The following is a 21,863-nucleotide window of genomic DNA, read 5'->3' as shown; positions in this document are numbered from 1 at the left end:
AGGGAGAGGAGGGAGAGGGGGGGAGAGGGGGAGAGAGGGGGAGAGGGGAGAGAGAGAGGGAGGGAGAGAGAGAGGGGAGAGGGAGAAGGTCTCTAAGAGGGTCAGAAGGTTCAATACATGACGGTGTTTAAAGAAGAGTCCTGAAATGAGTCAGTGAGTCAGTTAGTTAGTGAGTCAATGAATAAGTCAGTCAGTGAGTCAGTTAGTTAGTGAGTCAGTTAGCCAGTGAGTCAATGAATAAGTCAGTCAGTGAGTCAGTAAATCAGTGAGTCAGTTAGTTAGTGAATCAGTCATTTTGTCAGTGAATCAATGAGTCACTTAGTCTGTCAGTGAGTCAGTCAGGTAATCATACAGTCACTCAGTTAACTAGTGAGTGTGTCAGGCAGTCAGTCATTGAGTGTATTAGTCGGACAATCAGTAGTAAATCAGTCAACCAATCAACCAATCAACCATTTAACAAAGCCAATTAGCTTCAGCGTGTATAGAGCTACCTGACGCAAACCAATCATCCACTCAGACTACCAGTTCTCAATTATTCTATCTTCTTTCATTTTATCATTCCTTCATTCCCCTATTTAATTCTTTCATTTTATTAGTCCTCAATCATTCTATCTTTCCTTCCATCAGCTTCAGCATACACCTACAGGTAACACACCTGAGTACACCCACACACAACACCCAGACAGGTAAGGCCCCCCAGCAGGTACAGGTAGAGGACACAGGACCCAGGGTACACAGGTAAGGCCCCCAGCAGGTACACAAACAGGTAAGGCCCCAGGAGGTACACAGGTGGGCCCCAGCAGGTACACAGGTAAGGGGCACAGGAGGCCCCCAGGTAGAGGCCCCAGCAGGTACACAGGTAAGGCCCCCAGGTCACAGGTAAGCCCCCAGCAGGTACAGGTGAGCCCCAGCAGGACACAGGTCCAGGTAAGGCCCCCAGCAGGTACACAGGTAAGACCCCAGCAGGTCAGGTGGGCCCCCCAGGTACACAGGTAAGACCCCAGCAGGTACACAGGTGGGCCCCAGGAGGTACACAGGTAAGGCCCCCAGGAGGGGCACACAGGTAAGGCCCCCAGCAGGCACACAGGTAAGGCCCCCAGCAGGTACACAGGCAAGGCCCCAGCAGGTACACAGGTAAGGCCCCAGCAGGCACACAGGTAAGGCCCCCAGGAGGCACACAGGTAAGGCCCCCAGCAGGTACACAGGTAAGGCCCCCAGCAGGTACACAGGTAAGGCCCCCAGCAGGTACACAGGTAAGGCCCCAGCAGGTACACAGGTAAGGCCCCCAGCAGGTACACAGGCCCCCAGGAGGTACACAGGTAAGGCCCCCAGCAGGCACACAGGTAAGGCCCCAGCAGGTACACACAGGTAAGGCCCCAGCAGGCACACAGGTAAGGCCCCCAGGAGGTACACAGGTAAGGCCCCCAGCAGGCACACAGGTAAGGCCCCCAGCAGGTACACAGGTAAGGCCCCCAGCAGGTACACAGGAGGCCCCCAGGAGGTACACAGGTAAGCCCCAGGAGGCACAAAGGCCCCCAGCAGGTACACAGGTAAGACCCCAGGAGGTCACACAGGTAAGGCCCCCAGCAGGTACACAGGTAAGGCCCCCAGGAGGCACACAGGTAAGGCCCCCAGGAGGTACACAGGTAAGGCCCCAGGAGGTACACAGGTAATGCCCCCAGGAGGTACACAGGTAAGGCCCCCAGGTACACAGGTAAGGCCCCCAGCAGGTACACAGGTAAGGGCCCCCAGCAGGTACACAGGTAAGGCCCCCAGCAGGTACACAGGAAGGGCCCCCAGCAGGCACAGGAAGGTCCCCAGCAGGTACACAGGTAAGGTCCCCAGGAGGTACACAGGTAAGGCCCCCAGCAGGTACACAGGTAAGGGGCCCCCAGCAGGTGGACACAGGTAATGCCCCAGGAGGTACACACGGTAAGGCCCCCAGCAGGTACACAGGTAAGGCCCCCAGCAGGTCACACACAGGTAAGGCCCCAGCAGGCACACAGGTAAGGCCCCCAGCAGGCACAGGTAAGGCCCCAGCAGGTACACAGGCAACCCAGAGGACAGGTAAGGCCCCCAGCAGGTACACAGGTGGGCCCCCAGCAGGTACACAGGTAAGGCCCCCAGGAGGTGCACACAGGTAAGGCCCCCAGCAGGTACACAGGTATGCCCCAGGAGGCACACAGGTAGGGCCCCAGGAGGCACACAGGTGGGGCCCCAGGAGGCACACAGGTAAGCCCCAGGAGGCACACAGGTAAGGCCCCCAGCAGTACACAGGTAAGGCCCCAGGAGGTACACAGGTAAGGCCCCCAGGAGGTACACAGGTATGCCCCAGGAGGCACAGGTAAGGGCCCCCAGGAGGTACACAGGTGCCCCAGGAGGCACACAGGTAAGGCCCCCAGCAGGTCCAGTCACAGGTAAGGCCCCAGCAGGTACAGGTAAGGCCCCCAGCAGGTACACAGGTAAGGGCCCCCAGCAGGTACAGGTAAGGCCCCCAGCAGGTACACAGGTAAGGCCCCCAGCAGGTACACAGGTAAGGCCCCAGCAGATACACAGGTAAGGCCCCAGCAGGTACACAAGTAAGACCCCAGCAGGCACACAGGTAAGGCCCCAGCAGGACAGGTAGGCCCCAGCAGGGGAACGCCCCCATCAGGTACACAGGTAAGGCCCCCAGCGGTCACACAGGTAAGGCCCCCAGCAGGTACACAGGTAAGGCCCCAGATGGCACAGGTAAGGCCCCCAGCAGGTACACAGGTAAGGCCCCCAGATGGTACACAGGTAAGGCCCCCAGGAGGTACACAGGTAAGACCCCCAGCAGGTACACAGGTAATGCCCCCAGGAGGCAGGTACACAGGTAAGGCCCCCAGCAGGTACACAGGTAAGGCCCCCAGATGGTACACAGGTAAGGCCCCCAGGAGGTACACAGGTAAGACCCCCAGCAGGTACACAGGTAATGCCCCCAGGAGGTACACAGGTAAGACCCCCAGGAGGTACACAGGTTCACCAGACAAAACATTTTACGCTAACGGCGCCGAGAAACACCTGGAGGCGTAATACAGGGGCCTCTTTCTCATTCCTGCAGGCGAGGGAGAAGAGGCTGGGGGAGAGATGATGTATGTGTGTGTGTGTGTGTGTGTGTGTGTGTACTGAGTGGTTTAGAGGCTTATGTTATGAGGGAGGGAAGAGTTCGTTTAAAATTATGTGTTGTGAAAAGGAAACTGCGTGAGGTTGTGGTTGTTGTTATGTTGTGGTTGTTATTTTTGTTATTATTGTTGTTTTGGTATGGTTGTTATTTTTGTTATTATTGTTGTTTTGGTATGGTTGTTATTTTTAATGTTTGTTTGTTATTATTATTATTATTATTATTATTATTATTATTATTGTTATTATTATTAATATTATTATTATTAGTTTCACTATATTTAAGATCACCCAATTAAGAGATGCTTCACCTTACACATCAATTCAATAGTTCCACTGAAAACAAATCTCCGATATTAAACTATTTTTTTTTTCAAATCAAATAATCTTGAACGGCACTCAAACGGGGGTACAAACAGAGGCATTACTCCCTTCTGAACGCAAAGACACCTACACAAGCACTCGACTATATGAATCCTGGATCATATATGAAAAGACGATTAAATTATCCTTTCCGTGTCACCAAAGTTCAGCCAATTTTCATAAAACTTAGCGAACGAAAAGTTAAAAACAAAATATATTAAAAAAAATTCGGAGGCGAGAGTTGTGGATATCAGGAATGTTTATTGAACGTCACTTCAGCTGAGATAAACTGAAATTAATGACTTGGGGGTTTAGAGGTGCCAATATTTGCGACGGGGGGCTCCACGATATGACGGGGGGCTCCACGAAACTATGGGAGGCTCCACGAAACCTCCCGTAACGGGAAAATAAATAGCAAATTGCCTGTATATAATGACCTGGCCCCTCTAGTGTGGTGACCTGACCTGACACCCTCAAAATACCTCCTCCCCACACACGGTCCCTTCAAAGCACTAAACCAGTCAAAACTGAGCGTTGTATTATGAGAAATTATAAAAAGTCAATCAATTCAAACCAGAGCTAATCAAGGGAGTCGTAGAAGTGGTCTCTAACCTAACCTAACCTAACCTAACCTAACCTAACCTAACCTAACCTAACCTAACCTACATATTGACATTATTTTATGAAACATTACCAAATAATCCCAACTATAAAAATGAAATGATATGCAAAAAAATATAACAAAACTATTATATACATTAAGAGTTTATATAAGAAAATATAATCAAAGTAAGAGAGACAGAAGTTATTATATACTAAAATTTATATATAAAGACAATTTTTTTTAAGAGAATATCACTGCATTTCCCACACTGCTTCATTAGTACACCATTACCATAAATTACCATACATAATTACCACACCTGTAATTACCACACCTGAAAAGTTTTAAGCTAGTTTCTCTCATTGTATTAAACTGTGACAAAAAATATATATATGGTTTTTAATTATATTGTGATGTTAGTTTGTCATCATTATAGTATGGGTGTTGTTGTTGTTGTTGTTGTGGTTGTCGCTGTTGTTATTGTTGTTGTTGTTGTTGTTGTTGTTGTTGTTGTTGTTGTAAGTTGGTGTTGTTGTTGATGTAAGTTGTTGTTGTTGTTGTTGTTGTTCCTGTTTGTTATTGTTATTAATATTGTTACAACTTTAGATGCTAGTAGTAGTAGTAGTAGTAGTAGTAGTAGTAGTAGTAGTAGTAGTAGTAGTAGTAGTAGTAGTAGTAGTAGTAGTAGTAGTAGTAGTAGTAGTAGTATTAATGTTGTTATTGTTATATGTACAGTAGCTAAAACAATTATCTGTGCATACTTTGTGGGAAACAATATGAGACCATGGACGATAAATATTGGTATATGAGGACTGTCACTAGTTACTCGTAAAATTTTGGAGCGCATCGACCCCCCCACCGGCAGAGATAGTTGTTTTAGCTACTGTACGGTCGTGGGCAAAATTAGGTGGAGACTTTTAACAAACACATCCGAATTACTCAAATATTTCATTGTATTTTATTTTTTTTTTATGTTAATTCGGACAATCTATAATAAAAAGCTACTTTCACTAGTTACACAAACCAATACTATATATGACCTATAATTTGATGCCCGGTATTAGAAAGTGTTCAGAGACTTTTGAACGAGATTGTACACACATACACACCAGACGGGAGTAATTCACGTATAATTTAAGGTTTAAGCTTCACAGGGCGAAAACAATATCACAAAAATCACCTGTAATTAATTTCACATATGTTCACTTATTTGAGGTAATTGGAGTCTCGTTATAAAGTATTAAAACAACAAACTAAAACATTCTGTGGCTCGTTCAGGGTTCAGACTCACAAAGACCTCTCTCTCTCTCTCTCTCTCCTAGAATTGGTGCTAAGAACATATCCGGTTATGGTCATCTGTCAGCCAGCCTCTGACGTCAGCTTTTGGTTGGTTTTGTTGTTGATTAAATGGGGTAGCATGTAGGGAGGTGAGGGGGTGTGGAGGAGGGGTGGGGGGGTGTGGGGGAGGGTAAGGGTAGAGGGAAGGAATAGGGGGGTGTAGAGGTGGGGGTGGGGGAGAGGGGGTAAGGGGTAGGAGGGAAGGATAGGGGGGTGGAGGAGGTGGGGTGTGTGGGGGAGAGGGGGTAAGGGGTAGAGGGAAGGATAAGGTGGAGGAGGTGGGGTGTGGGGGAGAGGGGGTAAGGGTAGAGAGAACATGGTTAAAGTTAAGCTAGTCTCAGATTTAACCTTGAGTGTTTCTAAAGGTGTTACTCAACTTTAATCCTGACTTGACTGGTGAAGTTTGTCGCGTGAGGGATTTTTTTTTTTTTTTTAATAGTGTGATTTACTGACTCTGGTTTAGTCTTTAGGGAAATTACAAGAAAGGTGAGGTTATTGTTAGAGCTGAGGAGCGTGGGCGCTGAGGTTCGAGGGTCAGTCAGTCAGTCAGTCAAACAGACAGACAGACGGCGTGAGGCAGGTGAGAGGAACTAAGTTTTGGAGGTATGGGGTTAGTTTACAGTGTGTGTGTGTGTGTCACTATTCTGCTGCTGACTCCCCCCTTGGTGACCACTTGGTGACTTCTGTCTTCTTGGTGACTCCCTGATAACATCTGTCTAAATAGTAACCACCTAATGACCCGTCTTGTCAGTAACCCCTCGATAATTCCTGTCTAACTGGTGACCTAAAATTGCCCCCCGAGTGACTCCTGCCTTAATGGTGACCTCCTGGTGACCTACAGTGATACGTGAGGCTGTCCTGTACGTAAACAGGAAAATAACACAAAATCAATAACAAGGAAAACTAAGAAAAGATTTACACTCACACGGACACGAGGAAATAAGACCCTTCCTGTTTCCCTCAGTTGTGGAGAGAGAGAGAGAGAGAGAGAGAGAGAGAGAGAGAGAGAGAGAGAGAGAGAGAGAGAGAGAGAGCTAATATCTCTCCCTTAGTGAGATAGTGAAAAATAATTGACTGTATTTACCCAAGACTACCATAAACCTCTTTGGTATTTACGTAAGAAAGTGAAACATATTTGTTGTAATTACGTGAAAAATATCCGTTATTATGTAATGAAATATATCAGGTAGAATTAGATATGTGTGTGTGTGTGTGTGTGTGTGTGTGTGTGTGTGTGTGTGTGCGTGTGTGTGTATGTGTGTGATCGTATCTTGTATAAACACAACAACACAATCTCCGTACATCATCTTTCTCTGAACACCTCCCACAACACGCTCCCGTTCTTCGCCTCCTCTTTCACCTCTCCCTCCTATACCCTCTTCTCGTTCTCCTCCTCCTTCCTCTGTCTATTCTCACTCCGATACTCTCCTGTCCCCTCCTCTCCTTCCCTAAAATGATGAACCCCTCCCTCTTCCCCTTCCATTGTAGGAGCTCTCTCTCTCTCTCTCTCTCTCTCTCTCTCTCTCTCTCTCTCTCTCTCTCTCTCTCTCTCTCTCTCTCTCTCTCTCATAGTAGCTAACAAGTCAGACTTTCCTATTACCCGCCTAAATATTGCCCCAGAAACAGGCAACAAATCCTGGCGAAAAGTAGCAGCAGTCACTCGTTCTGAGGGAGGGTGGGAGAGAGTGAGTAGAGGGAGTAGGAGGTAGGGAGAGGTAGTGGGGAGAGAGAGAATGAGGAAGGGTGGTGGAGGGAGGATAGTGGTAAAATGAAATACAGAGAAAAAATCATGGAGGCGGGAGGGAAGGGAGACACATGGGCAGTGATGGAGGGGGAGAGAAGGAGAAGGAGAGAAGGAGGGAACGGCCTTACATGTCACCAGGTGGGAAGGTGTGGGATTGACTTTGATGCTCAAAGGGCGGAGGAGTCGCCTCAGGGTTGGCTGGATGCTGTTACTGCTTTGGTGGAGATCAACATAATTCTGTGTGTGTGTGTGTGTGTGTGTGTGTGTGTGTGTGTGTGTGTGTGTGTGTGTGTGTGTGTGGGTGTGTGTGTGGGTGTGTGTGTGTGTGTGTGTGTATGTATCTGCGTTACGCGTGTATGGGTGTGCACATATACGCGAAAGATCACTTGTGTGCGGATCCTGGTGTGTACAGAAGCGAGTGTGTACACGAAGGTCATATACAGTCACAGAGGAGGACAACAACAGGTAAATGGTGACCTCATTAACAGAGCAGGTACGGGAACTAACCTCTTATGTTATACTAGTGAACAACAGCTGATCCTCGGGGTGAGTGAGTGAGTTCATAACAATACTCAGACACAAGATAACACACACACACACACACACACACACACACACACACACACACACACACACACACACACACACACACACACACACACGTTCGACTCCTGGCTCTGAAAGGATTAACTTTTTTACACGGAACTTTTTTCTGTAAATGTCACTTTAAAACTGTATGGCGACTCGTTTTATCGATGGACCAGATAGTTTTTCTTACACTGTTGTCGGAGTGGGAGGAGCTTGATGGAGTGGGAGGAGTTTGATGGAGTGGGAGAAGTTTGTCGGAGTGGGAGGAGTTTGTCGTAGTGGGAGGAGTTTGTCGGAATGGGAGGAGTTTGTTGGAGTGGGAGGAGTTTGATGGAGTGGGAGAAGTTTGTCAGAGTGGGAGGAGTTTGTCGTAGTGGGAGGAGTTTGTCGGAATGGGAGGAGTTTGTTGGAGTGGGAGGAGCTTGATGGAGTGGGAGAAGTTTGTCGGAGTGGGAGGAGTTTGTCGGAATGGGAGGAGTCTATCAGATTGGGTGGGGCCTGTCAGGGTGAGAAGGACCAATCAGAGTGGGAGGAACTTGTCTGAGAGGGAGGGGCCAAGGCATCCCTCCGACCACGGGTTACGTTAACAGACGGACACAAACACACAATGACAGATCTCATGCATTCCTATGTCTTCACGCGGGGTACAATAACATACAGTATAATTAACACCTGGGACGGATTAGCCAGGTCACCAATCAACGAGGGAGTCAGGTCAGGTCAGGTTAGGCCCAGGACAAGTGAACGCTGACGTCCTGTTATCTATATAAGCCGGGTTCAGACAAGGCCGGGTTCGGTGCCGGGTTCGAGTAAAGCCCGGGATCTCTGAGTGTCCGGGTTCGGTGCCGGGTTCACCAGTGGAGGCCAGCATAGGAGGTAATTAATCCCATTCTCTCTTATGATTAATCCTAATTCAATGCTGGCAATCCCCATCCCCTTCTGACTCCCCCCTTTATATTACACGATGTGGCCCTTCACTTTCTCCTCACTATCCCTTCACTTTCCCCTCTCCTGCTCCTCACTTTCCCCTCTCCTGCTCCTCACTTTCCCCTCTCCTGCTCCTCACTTTCTCCTCTCCTGCTCCTCACTTTCTCCTCTCCTGCCCTTCACTTTCCCCTCTCCTGCTGCTCACTTTCCCCTCTCCTGCTCCTCACTTTCTCCCCTCTATTTCTACGGTCAATCAATCAAGGAAAACCAAACCCTCATGAACCTCAGATGAAACACAAGTCGTCATTCTCCTGCCTTTCTACTACACCTTTCTAATTCCTCTTCATTATATTTATCCTTATTTACCTCTCTCTCTCTCTCCTCTCTCTCTCTCTCTCTCTCTCTCTCTCTCTCTCTCTCTCTCTCTCTCTCTCTCTCTCTCTCTCTCTCTGTAAAAAAAGTCACTCATTCACCCCTTATAGCTCAGGTTAATTACACACCTTCATCTCTCTCATTTGCATATTGTACCAGGTGAGTTTAGTTTACCTGTTGCTCACCTGTCCAGGGGGGTTGAGCTGTCATGTTTATGTCAGGTTAAAAAAGTATTGGTAATCCGTCCTGATAATTTCACTCTCATGTTAACTTTGTTTTGTTTCCTTTACCTGATAATCCTGTTAGATTATCCGACTCTCTTGCCAGGTAATATTAATTAACGCAGCTAATTTCACTTTCCTGTTATATAATAATAAGAATATTTTAAAATACTTAGTATAAATGGTTTTATTATCCCTGGGAACTAATAATAATAATAATAATAATAATAATAATAATAATAATAATAATAATAATAATAATAATAATAATAATAAAATAGCAACAACAACAACAACAACATCATCATAAACAAAACACTATATACAGCTAAAAACAAAAAACAAAAAAAGTAACAGAACCAAACAGAACTTCCCACAAACTACAATTTCTGTCCACTGGAATTGATTTATTATTTAACACAGGTAAATTAAGTCTCCCAGGTAAAAGGATCTGTCGTATAATATCACAGGTAAGTAATATCATTCACCTGTGAGCAGTACGCAGGGATCAATATGTAAATGCAAATGTATATATGTATGTTTGTGGGGATATACATACTGGGAGATACGTACAGGAATATAAATACGCACACGGAAGCTATAAATAAGTACAAAAATAGAAAACCGCACATGGGTATATTAATACGCACATACAAAATATAAAAATACGCACATGAAGAATTTTATTTCAGTAGTAGGATCTTACGGTAGGGAGGAGGAGGAGGAGGAGGAGGAGAGAAAGGGGGAGAGGAAATGGTAAGGAATTATTTTAAGTAGTGGGAGGAAGGGGAAGGAGGAAAGAGAGGGAAGGAAAGGGAAAGGAGAAAGGAAAGGGGTGGGGGAGAGAGAGGATGGGGTGGGGAGAGATGATGGGGTGGGGAGAGATGGGGTGGGGGAGAGATGGGGTGGGGAGAGAGGATGGGGTGGGGAGATGGTGTGGGGGGAGAGAGGATGGGAATTGGGGAGAGAGGATGGGGGTGGGGAGAGAAAGGATGGGGTGGGGAGAGATGATGGGGTGGGGAGGGATGATGGAGTGGGGAGAGAGGATGGGGTGGGGGAGAGAGGATGGGGTGGGGGAGAGGGGAGATGGAGGAAAATATATAAACTTTTACTAATCTATTTTAATTATAGCGCTAAGGTGATTATTAACACCTGAGATAATTAACAACTTGTACAATAACACGCCTCTACCTATACCTGTCTCTTTTATCTTGTATGGTCTCCTTTAAACTTTTGTTAATTGCATCTTTTAACAATATTCTAAGACCTTCAGTTATTATTTCATTCGTCAACTATGTAATTATAAACTTTCATCAGTAAAAATTTATGATATAAAGTTTTCTTTCATAATGTTAATTTTTTTTTACATTTTGAAACCTTATCCTCCTAATAGCGTTAAAGTGTTAAATCTTCAGGTGAAATAAGGTGGAGGGAAGATTCTTAAGGTGATCTCTATATTCCTTTAAGAAAGACCTACGATACTTCCATCAAAAGACACATTACAAAAATATATATATAACTGACATATACCCAAGCTGGTATCGACCTGGGGTCACTAGAATATTAAACGGGGGCTCGGTTACCACTGGGCCAACCCGACGCCTTAAAGAAAGACGTTTTAGACGAGTCGAATTTCTTTCTTTTTATCACACACACACACACACACACACACACACACACACACACACACACACACACACGATAATTTCTCCAAGGAGGTGTGAGGCCGCGGAGGTAATTCACTGATGAGGAGGGAGTGTTTGTGAGGTGAAGAAGTGTGAGAGGTGAGGCAGGCAGCCACCACCGTGAGCTAAGTGAGTTTATGGTCAGTGTTGGTGGCAGGGTTGAAGAATACAAGTTATCTGTACCTGCCTGCCTGCCTGCCTGCCTCTGTCTGGCCTTTCTGGGTTGTCAAATTTTGCCTCTGTTGATCTAATATATTTTGTAATCATCATCATCATCACCGCCATTATTATTATTATTATTTAATTAGATAATGTACACACCCAGAAGCTGCACATATAAACAAGGTTATTCCTCTATTAATATCAATAATTAAACTTTTTCCTTTCACTATGAAGTTATTAATAAAACTCTATATATTTCCAGCAGCAGTTATAACAGAGGCAACACCATTTAGGGTGTCACAATATACTGTACACGGAACACACTGTTATATACTTTGAGCCAAACTTTTACTGAAACGGGAAAAATACTGATAATTGAATTGTAGCATTAAACAATTATTATTTATATATATATATATATATATATATATATATATATATATATATATATATATATATATATAAGTAGGTAAAGAAGGCACTGTTGGCCTTAACTCACCAGCTGGCACCATGGTGGACCTCCTGCCTCACCATCAGGCACTGTGCCATCCAGGTAGAGCTGAGCTTTGTTATACACGAGCCTGGCACTAATCTTTAACACACACACACACACACACACACACACACACACACACACCAACAAAAATATTGCTTTTGAACTTTCACAAAGATGAAATATCTTTTTGATATCTTTTTTGACGAGCCAAACAGTTCTCTCACCATATTTCTTTTTTACGCATCGTAGATTTGCGTAGGTCAGTGTAGGGGAGACATGGAAGGTTGCGTGTGTGTGTGTGTGTGTATATATATATATATATATATATATATATATATATATATATATATATATATATATATATATATATATATATATATATATATATATAATATATATATATATACACAGTATACTTTGTAAATGTCTTTATTATCAGTCATATATTATTGATTCCTTTTGACATATGTGTTTAGTTAGTAGAAAGTTCGTGTCCAAATTGAATGGTCACGGGTTCGATTCCCAATTGGAGTGGAGAATTGGGTTCATTCCTCGTACACCAGACCTTGAGTTCTGTAGCTACCAATTCTTAGCGGAGGGAGAGACCCTGACACCACCCAGACCCTGACACCACCCAGACCCTGACACCACCCAGACCCTGACACCACCCAGACCCTCACACCACCCAGACCCTGACACCACCCAGACCCTGACACCACTGGTTCAAGACACACTCCAGGTCTTACACTCATACATAAGGATAAAAATTCCCCTCAAAGTCCTTTCTAACTCTTAGTAGGGAGGGTCGCCCCCAGCCCCAACTCAGCCCCCTCCACACTCAGCCCCCCTCCTAAGCTACGCCACTAGAGTTATTTAATAGTGTTTTTGAAATATATTCCTGCAAGAGAATAATATATATATATATATATATATATATATATATATATATATATATATATATATATATATATATATATATATATATATATATATATATATATATTTCTCTTGGGCTAACTTTTAAAACTTTTGCTCTATAATATATCAACGTTAGCTGATATTAAGTTATTTAAAGAATGCAGAATTTAAATATACCCACAAACTTTTAAAACATTTTGCGCTAAACAATGAATCGCGTAAAATCCTTTGCAAGTCTATTAAAAATTTGCAACAAAAATAATATATTAAAATCTTAATAAATATCTCAAACATATTCCTTTACCCAAAGAAGATTAAACTGTAGTTATTTAAAAAATTACCTTATACACACAAAAGCCATATACATTCCCCATCAACTATATACATTTCCCATCCCATGTCTTAAACCATATCATAGGTTGAGACAAATTAAAGCAGGAGGCGAGACTCTTCGGTGGTGGTCGACAGATGTAATGAGTTGAGAGAGAGAGAGAGAGAGAGAGAGAGAGAGAGAGAGAGAGAGAGAGATTGATCATCATTTCATCTGTCAGCGCTCCTCCAGCAAGCGTCTACCGCAAGAGGAAGCCCAGAGAGATAGCAATTTGTTGAAAGTCACTCGCGGCGGCAAATGTTACACGTTTATGATTGGGAAATTACTCGTATTTGTGTTTGCTTACTGCAGCTTAGATTAGAATAACATTGTTCTCACACGGTGTAACTAATCCGTAAATGTGTTTTGAGTTCCACCTCTTGAGTACGATGGTAAACACATTGAGTACGATGACAAACGCTAGAGTAGGATGGCATCGTACTCAAAAGGGTTGTCATTGTACTCAACAACTAAAGCCATTGTATTCAAAAGGTTAACTTATCATACTCAAAGTTTAAATCACACATAATAATAATAATAATAATAATAATAATAATAATAATAATAATAATAATAATAATAATAATAATAATAATAAATACCCAAAACTACAAATAATAATAATAATCATAAAAATAATAATAATAATAATCAAAGATAAGAAACCACCTTGAGATAGTTAACGGTGAAGGTAATATTTCCAGAGTTTTGATTGGTTGCAGCTGCTGGTCCGTCTCCACCAATCACGGAAGATGTCATCGTCTTTGTCTCGAGAGATATGGCCACATCGGCTGCCAGTATCAGTGAAAATATTTATATTTAATTAAAGATCTGGTGATGGTCGGACGGACGAGTAGCGTGGAATTACAAAATGTTGTTTAGAACTCAAATGTGGACAGACAGACACACACATTACTTAATAATTAGTTAGTATCATAATTCGTCTTGGCTATAAGGTAAAAATAATTAAATTGATCATGAATTGCGTTAAAGTATATATACTTTTTGGGGGCTGTGTAAAGTAATTTGTAGTTTTAGGGGAATGCTGACATAGTATTTATCTTCAAAACTTTTCAAAGGTGATAAAATAGATACCTCAGGTAACCTCTACTGTTAATAACGTGACAACAGGTGTTTTTACAGGTAATCTCCCTTCTCACTGCCTCTGTTTCAGCGAGAGTAACGGAGAGAGATGAACGCCGACACATACGTTGGTTTCAGTCCCGTTTATGACTCGATAATGTTAGTATTATTAAAAGTGTTTGTTTTTGTACACAACGCTGTTATTATTATTATTATTATTATTATTATTATTAGCTATTATTGTTATTATTATTATTAGCTATTATTGTTAATCATTGTTAGTTATTGTTATTATTATCATCATCATCACCAATCTCTCTATCTCCATCATTACTACATTATCTACAAAACAACTCCTACACTACAGCACAAAAAACATACACCCACTCTACAGCCATAACCTTACACCCAGGATAAACACGAGGAGTTTATTTTCCTCACACGCACAAGGTAACGAATCTGCCATCATGTCTTCGGTAAAACCAAAATGAATTCACGTATAAGAGGGAGGTTGCTCAGGACACGAACGGTAGATTTTTCACCAAGATGGCTTTTTGGGGGGAGAGATGAGGGGGGCAGGCTTGAGTATAAAGGTGTAGTCAATACTAATTTGGTGATCTTTTTCTACGGCAGATGGAGGAGGAGAGGAGAGACGGCAGGGGATGAGTGGGAAGGAGAGGAGAGATGGAAGGGGAAAGGTGTTAATGAAAAAGGGAAAGGAGAAAGAAGGAAGGTGTGTGAGAAAGGAAAAAGGAGAGGGAAAGGTGAAAAGGTAAGGAGAGAAAAAAATGAAAATGGGATAAAATAGCGGAGAGAGAGAGAGTCATTTTTCTCTCTAAGTCTTCGAGTTTGTCATCATTATCGTAATCTGAAATCAATTTATCGGAAGTTAGCAGCTGACGACTGTGTTCCGCTAAAGTCAGCAACTGGAGTCAAAAGTATACCGAGTCAAGCGCCTGGGGTCTTTACTACACAGAGATGAGCACAGGAAGTTTTAATCACCTATTAGCGTCAGGAATTACCTTTAGTGTAAGCTGGTGGTGGCTCAGGAGGGGGAGGAGAAGAGATGCAATGAGGAGGAGGAGGACGAGGAAGAGGAGGTGAGGAGGGAGGTGTGAAGGAGGAGGGTGTGAAGGAGGAGGGGTGTGAAGGAGGAGGGGGAGGGTGGGAGAGGAGGAGGAGGTGGGAAGGAGGAGGGTCGAAGGAAGAGGGAAGGAGATGTACTTAGGAGGATTAGGAGGGAAGGAGAAGATGGAGGGGGGGGGAGAAGGAGGAGGAATAAGAAGAGGAAGGGCAGAAGAAGTAGTGAGGTAAAGTAATGGTGATGACAGTGGAGGAGAGAAGGAGAGGTAGAGGAAGAATAAGAAATATGTGGTTGAGAAAAGGATGATAAAGATGGGAATAACAAAGGAAAGAAAAACAGGACTGATAAATAGTGAGAAAGAGAGCTAGAGACGATGAATTTTGAGAGAGAGAGGACAATAACAAGGCAATAAACAAAGTACCAAATAACCGTAAAGAAGAGAGGAAGAAAGAACACCCGATATAGACACAACTAACAATAAACAAGGGAATAGCAAAAACGATAATAAACAAGAAGGGAAAGAATTGTATGTGTTTGAAAATGTGGCCCAAAAATCGAAACACACAAATAAACGTGAATTGTAAGTGATAAAAAAGTAAAAAAAAAAAATAAATAATTGGAAAAAGTATAAAAGTATTTCGTTCTTGACTCACTACATTTAGCTCACACCCCAGTGATAAGTTCTTCAGGTGTAGGAGTTAAGTAGTGAAGATATATTTGTGTTTAAGATAAAAATTCAAGGCTATTTTTTTCCCCTCAGTTTTCTTGCTTTTAAAATATTCTCTCTCTCTCTCTCTCTCTCTCTCTCTCTCTCTCTCTCTCCCTACCAGCCCAGCCCGTCAACAAACACTTCCACCTGTGTTTTTTCCCCAGGTGAGGCAGCCCGTTCTACCTGTTTTATTCACAGCCACGGGAGAGAACCATCCTATATATAAAAAACAAAAATTATATACACTATATTTAATTATCTGTAGCTGAAGCGTTCCCGGTATATTGACTTATCTTGGATTTGGGATTTAAATGGTTTCTCTCTCTCTCTCTCTCTCTCTCTCTCTCTCTCTCTCTCTCTCTCCTCTGCAACATGCAACAAAAACTAGGGTCGTCAGCTGTATGTAATTGCTGCATGTAATTGAAAAAGCCTCCGGTAATCTTTTTCATTCACTAGCCATATTGTAGTTTTTCACTATCTATAACACCAACTGTATATTTCAGCCATACTGTATTTTTCACCACAACAGAATAAATAAACCACGAGTGTTGGATTATTCTGTATGTAGGTTAGGTTAGGTTAGGTTAGGTTAGGTTAGGTTAGGTTAGGTTAGGTTAGGTTAGGTTAGGTTAGGTTAGACAATATTAACTTAATCAAAATTATCTAACTTTTTTATATATTTTTAATTATTTTTATTTAGTTTTATTTCTTTGTTTTTGTTTTATTCTTATGGTTTATAAGGCTCGTGGTTAACCTGTTTTAACCCATCTAGTTTAATGGTAAGGTTTAATTACAGGTAAGGTGTGTGTATGTAACTAAATTTACCTGGATAAATTATTATTTTTTTTTTACGACACAAGGTCCGGGTTATATAGCAACATGAGTAACTCCTATAATCAACAACCAGGTAAACAAACAACACCTCCATAAACAAACAAATCCCCACAATCACAACATAAACAATCAACTCCACAAACAACCAAACAATGCCCCAATCAACCCCTACCCCTACCACCACCACCACCACCACCACCACCACCACCACCACCACCACCCCTTATCACAACATAACAACTACAACCTTCTCGTACAAACAACCTACTGGAGGCGATAGATAGATAGATAGATAGATAGATAGATAGATAGATAGATAGATAGATAGATAGATAAAGAGATATTCACTGACAAATCAAATTATTCAATACCCACATAAATATATATTCCAATACATAATTACAATGATAATGAATTCACTACTTCACTATTATATTTAGGCGGTTTCATTCAGCTCAGAGGGAACACAAGAGGTTAATGGATCTATATATTATACAAAAAACCTCAAACTATTCCATAAACAACGCATCAAAATATCAAGTATAAGTTTACAATGATTTACAATGATGAATGATTATTTACAATGACGATTTATAATGAAAATAGGTATAATGATTGTTGACAATGATGTACAATGACTTTACAATGATTTTTAATGAGAATATAGCTGATGACTATTTACAATGATTCACAATGACTACTTATAATGAAAAGAGGAATTATGAATGTGTACTACGATTTACAATGACTACAATGAGATGATGAATGATGACTAATTACAATGACTTTATAATGAGAAGAAGAATGGGCGAGATATTTTACAATGTATAAAACATGACCATTGAGAGAGAGAGAGAGAGAGAGAGAGAGAGAGAGGAAAGATATTAGAGAAACAGAGATTAAACAGAGAGAGAGAGAGAGCGAGAGAGAGAGAGAGAGAGAGCGAGAGAGAGAGCGAGAGCGAGAGCGAGAGAGAGAGAGAGAGAGAGAGTACCATTTAATGCCAAAGACCTCGTAAATATCTCAATACAAGACTAAATTACTTCGTTCACTAATGAGACAGTGATTATAGCGTCATTTAATCTATTTTTTCTTTACTTAATTAGAAATGAGATAATTAGACTAGTTGAGGAATGTGTTTGTTTGTTTGTCTTCAACAGGGTCAAGTATTCTGTCAAAACGTTTAAATATCTGTCTAAATCCTGTCTCATAAAACGTTTCAAAACACAATGATAAAAAAACACATATAAAATAGTAAACAAACACAGAAATATATTGTACACACACACACACACACACACACACACACGCACACGCGCTACACATACACACACACACACACACACACACACACACACACACACACACACACACACACACACCTTTTAAGCATGCAGCAGAAAATATGTATTTGTTTATGCACACAAATGACCTTTAGCATCGGAATGGCGTGACATGATGAGACCTAAAGAGAGAGAGAAAGACAAAATGCAAAAACTATTTACTTCTAAGAACAAAAGTGGACTTAGTGGAGTCAAAAAAGAGAAGAGAAGAAAATCTATGTATTTAACGTCAGGTAACTCGAGAGGCGGAGAAATAATTACGATAATTATCAAAACCTGAGAATTTTATAAGAGTCAGATGATTATTACTGACAAATATAGACTAAATGGTGTCTTGTATGTATGTATGTATGTATGTATGTATGTATGTATGTATGTATGTATGTATGTAAGTAATTCAACCTTTATATAACCTTTTGTATAAGAATAGCGTAGTAACGTCGGTTTTTAGCACTCATAATATTACCCAGTTTACAGTACATTTTCAAGAACTATTTTCATTAAATTTTTGTCGTAATTTTCTTATTTGGTGTTACTAGCGGGCGGAGACGGACAGTTCTTGGCTCTACTAAGAACCACGTAACCTGATGTTCCTTTGTTTACGGACGATGATATATATCGTAAACGCCTTCTTATGATCACTTCAAAACATAGCAAGTTATACCGCGTCTTTTTCCCCGCCAATAGCAACTAAGAATAGGAGGGCCAACCAACAGGATAACCAATGATATTCCAGCTTTGTCTACTGTGTATATGTGAAGCACTGAAGCACCATCAGTAGCTACACGAGTGGCTTCCTCTGGTGTTTTCTGTACCGAGGAAGAATTACGTACAGGTCAGCGGCGTATACATCCTGACGGCGTCCTTCTCCGGCGGTCGACTCTCGGGGACTCGTGGCGTCAGAGGTCGCGGCCTTTACTTGGCTTAATATTTTCAACTGGAATACCGACATGTTACCAGGTGCTAAGCTACCAGGTCCTTGACACCCAGGTCATCGAGAGCACTGGTGCCAGGTCACCGGGCCCACGGCACCAGTGCCAGGATACCAGGTCCACAGCACAGGTGCCAGGCTTCACCTGAGTCCCTTTGGGTGCCAGGTCCTGGAGCCCACGGCACAGTGCCAGGCTTCACCAGATCCCACACTTTGGTGCAGAGTCACCAGGCCCCGGCACAGTGCTTCTGGAGTCCACAGCACAGTGCCAGGTCACCAGGCCCACGGCACCAGTGTCGAACTGCAGGTCCACAGCACAGGTGCCAGGTCACCCGGGCCCACGGCACCAGTGTCAGGCTACCAGGTCCACCTTTGAGTGCCAGGTCACCGGGCCCACGGCACCAGTGCCAGGATACCAGGTCCACAGCACAGGTGCCAGGCTACCAGGTCCACAGCACAGGTGCCAGGTCACCAGGCCCACGGCACCAGTGCCAGGATACCAGTTCCACAGCACAGGTGCCAGGCTACCAGGTCCACAGCACAGGTGCCAGGTCACCAGGCCCACGGCACCAGTGCCAGGATACCAGGTCCACAGCACAGGTGCCAGGCTACCAGGTCCACAGCACAGGTGCCAGGTCACCAGGCCCACGGCACCAGTGCCAGGCTACCAGTTCCACAGCACAGGTGCCAGGCTACCAGGTCCACAGCACAGGTGCCAGGCTACCAGGTCCCACAGCACAGGTGCCGGGGAGTCCACCAGGCCCCACGGCACCAGTGTCCAGGCTACCCGGGTGCAGCACAGGTGCCAGGTCACCAGGCCCACGGCACCAGTGCCAGGCTACCAGGTCCACAGCACAGGTGCCAGGTCACCAGGCCCACGGCACCAGTGCCAGGCTACCAGGTCCACAGCACAGGTGACAGGTCACCAGGCCCACGGCACCAGTGCCAGGCTACCAGGTCCACAGCACAGGTGCCAGGTCACCAGGCCCACGGCACCAGTGCCAGGCTACCAGGTCCACAGCACAGGTGCCAGGTCACCAGGCCCACGGCACCAGTGTCAGGCTACCAGGTCCATAGCACAGGTGCCAGGTCACCAGGCCCACGGCACCAGTGCCAGGCTACCAGGTCCACAGCACAGGTGCCAGGTCACCAGGCCCACGGCACCAGCGCCAGGCTACCAGGTCCACGGCACAGGTGCCAGGTCACCAGGTCCACGGCACCAGCGCCAGGCAACCAGGTCCTCATCAACACAGGCATCTCAAAACTGAGGCAGGCCAGCACGCGGCTCTACTCCGTGGGTATAAAAGAGGCGATCGTTCACCTCAGACGGCTTGAGTTGGTCTGGTTTAAAAAATCTATCTCTCACTCGCGTCTGATCTCCTCCCCAGCATGTGCCAAGACGTAAACGTCAACACGAGTCAAAGATTCGTTCATGTTTTTGTTTTAAGGAAAATAAGCGAGTTTCGGCAGCTATTGTCCTCAGACGAGAGTATGGTAAACACTTTTAAGTTACGATTGTCGATGGGTGATCACCTGAGTAGGACTTCCCCATGTCCTCCCGCACCCTGGGCTAGCCCGGTACTGAGAGCTCACCTGTGGAATGAAACCCTTTAAAGCCCTCCGCCAGCCAGCCAGCCTCCCCTCACCTCCGCCGCAACACCACCACCACCCTCCCTCCTCCCCCCCCCTCAGTCACCCCTTGATTCTCCGGCCATCACCCCATTAATATCCCATTATGAAGGGAATGGTGATATTTATCCAACTTTCTCAAGACCTTGGATAAAGTTTATGGATTGTTTCTCTACACTAAAGCGTGTCTATAGCATCCTCTTCTCCAAGCCGTATTGTCCTCCAGCATAATTAGAAACCCCTTATCCTATCCACAAAACCCCTTAACCTATCCACAAAACCCCTTAACCTATCCACAAAACCCCTTAACCTATCCACAAAACCCCTTAACCTATCCACAAAACCCCTTAACCTATCCACAAAACCCCTTAACCTATCCACAAAACCCCTTAACCTATCCACAAAACCCCTTCCCTACCCTAAAACCCAAAAATCCCAAACGCCAATACATAACCCCTTACCTTACAAACCCCAGTAAACCAATTTGTCAGGTACAGAACCGTAAAGGCTCTATATTGGCTCACCCGTTACCCAATTTCAACATACGCTTCACAACGCTTACTGTTTGAGTCCCTCCTATGGCCTGAACCGTTTTCTTTAACAATCTCAATTCTCAAGTACTTGCTGGGGTTGACTGGCCGAACGAGGACCACTGATTCGTTAGTTGTGAGAGAGAGAGAGAGAGAGAGATTAAACATTAATTGTATTTCTTCATTCCTGCGACTGTAAGGGACCCTCTCCTAGCAATATTCAGCACCCCCAACTATCTCCCAGCATCACCCACTCAGCACCATCCAGCATTACCCATCCAGCATCTCCCAGCATCACCTACCCAGCACCTCCTCCCAGCAATATCCAGCTTTGTCTCAGCATCACCCAGCAGTAAACACATCCACCATCAACCACTCATCAGCAGACACAGCAAACTAGCTCATCCACTATCATCCACCAGTACACACCACATCCTCCGGTAGACAACGCATACCTGTACACAACAAACACACACACACACACACACCTGTACACAACACACATACCTGTACACACACACACACACACACACCTGTACACAACACACCTGGAAACCTTAATTAGCCCTGATCCCTCACCTACAGACGTGACTAATTAATACTGTTATTACCTGTGCCTGGCCTCTAGTCATCCTTGGTCTACGCCTCCGTGTAAATTATGACCCTAGCTTACTGCAGCCCTGTGCCGCTCACCCGTTCACCCAACTCGTTCACTCTCACATTTACCCATTCGTTCACCGCCCACACGTTCACCCAACTCGTTCACTCTCACGTTCACCTTCAGGTTCGCT

The 21,863-nt window shown here is 44.1% G+C and overlaps 1 protein-coding gene across 1 annotated transcript in view; it reads right to left on the bottom strand.

The window, feature by feature from the left end:
* The window catches only part of LOC121862240 (synaptotagmin-7-like), an 86,095-nt gene extending 65,589 nt beyond the window's left edge, over positions 1 to 20,506 (bottom strand). The window contains exon 1 of the mRNA XM_042360331.1: positions 20,447 to 20,506. Within this exon, the coding sequence (XP_042216265.1) occupies positions 20,447 to 20,465 (19 nt within the window). The 5' untranslated portion in view covers positions 20,466 to 20,506. The remainder of the gene's footprint in view (positions 1 to 20,446) is intronic.
* Between the last annotated feature and the right edge of the window lie 1,357 nt (positions 20,507 to 21,863).

The sequence above is a fragment of the Homarus americanus genome, unplaced genomic scaffold (genome assembly GCF_018991925.1).
Source record: "Homarus americanus isolate GMGI-L3 unplaced genomic scaffold, GMGI_Hamer_2.0 scaffold31037, whole genome shotgun sequence".
NCBI classification, from domain to species: Eukaryota; Metazoa; Arthropoda; class Malacostraca; order Decapoda; family Nephropidae; genus Homarus; species Homarus americanus.
The sequence above is the reverse complement of the archived record's forward strand: the minus strand, read 5'-3'. Positions and strand labels throughout refer to the sequence as shown.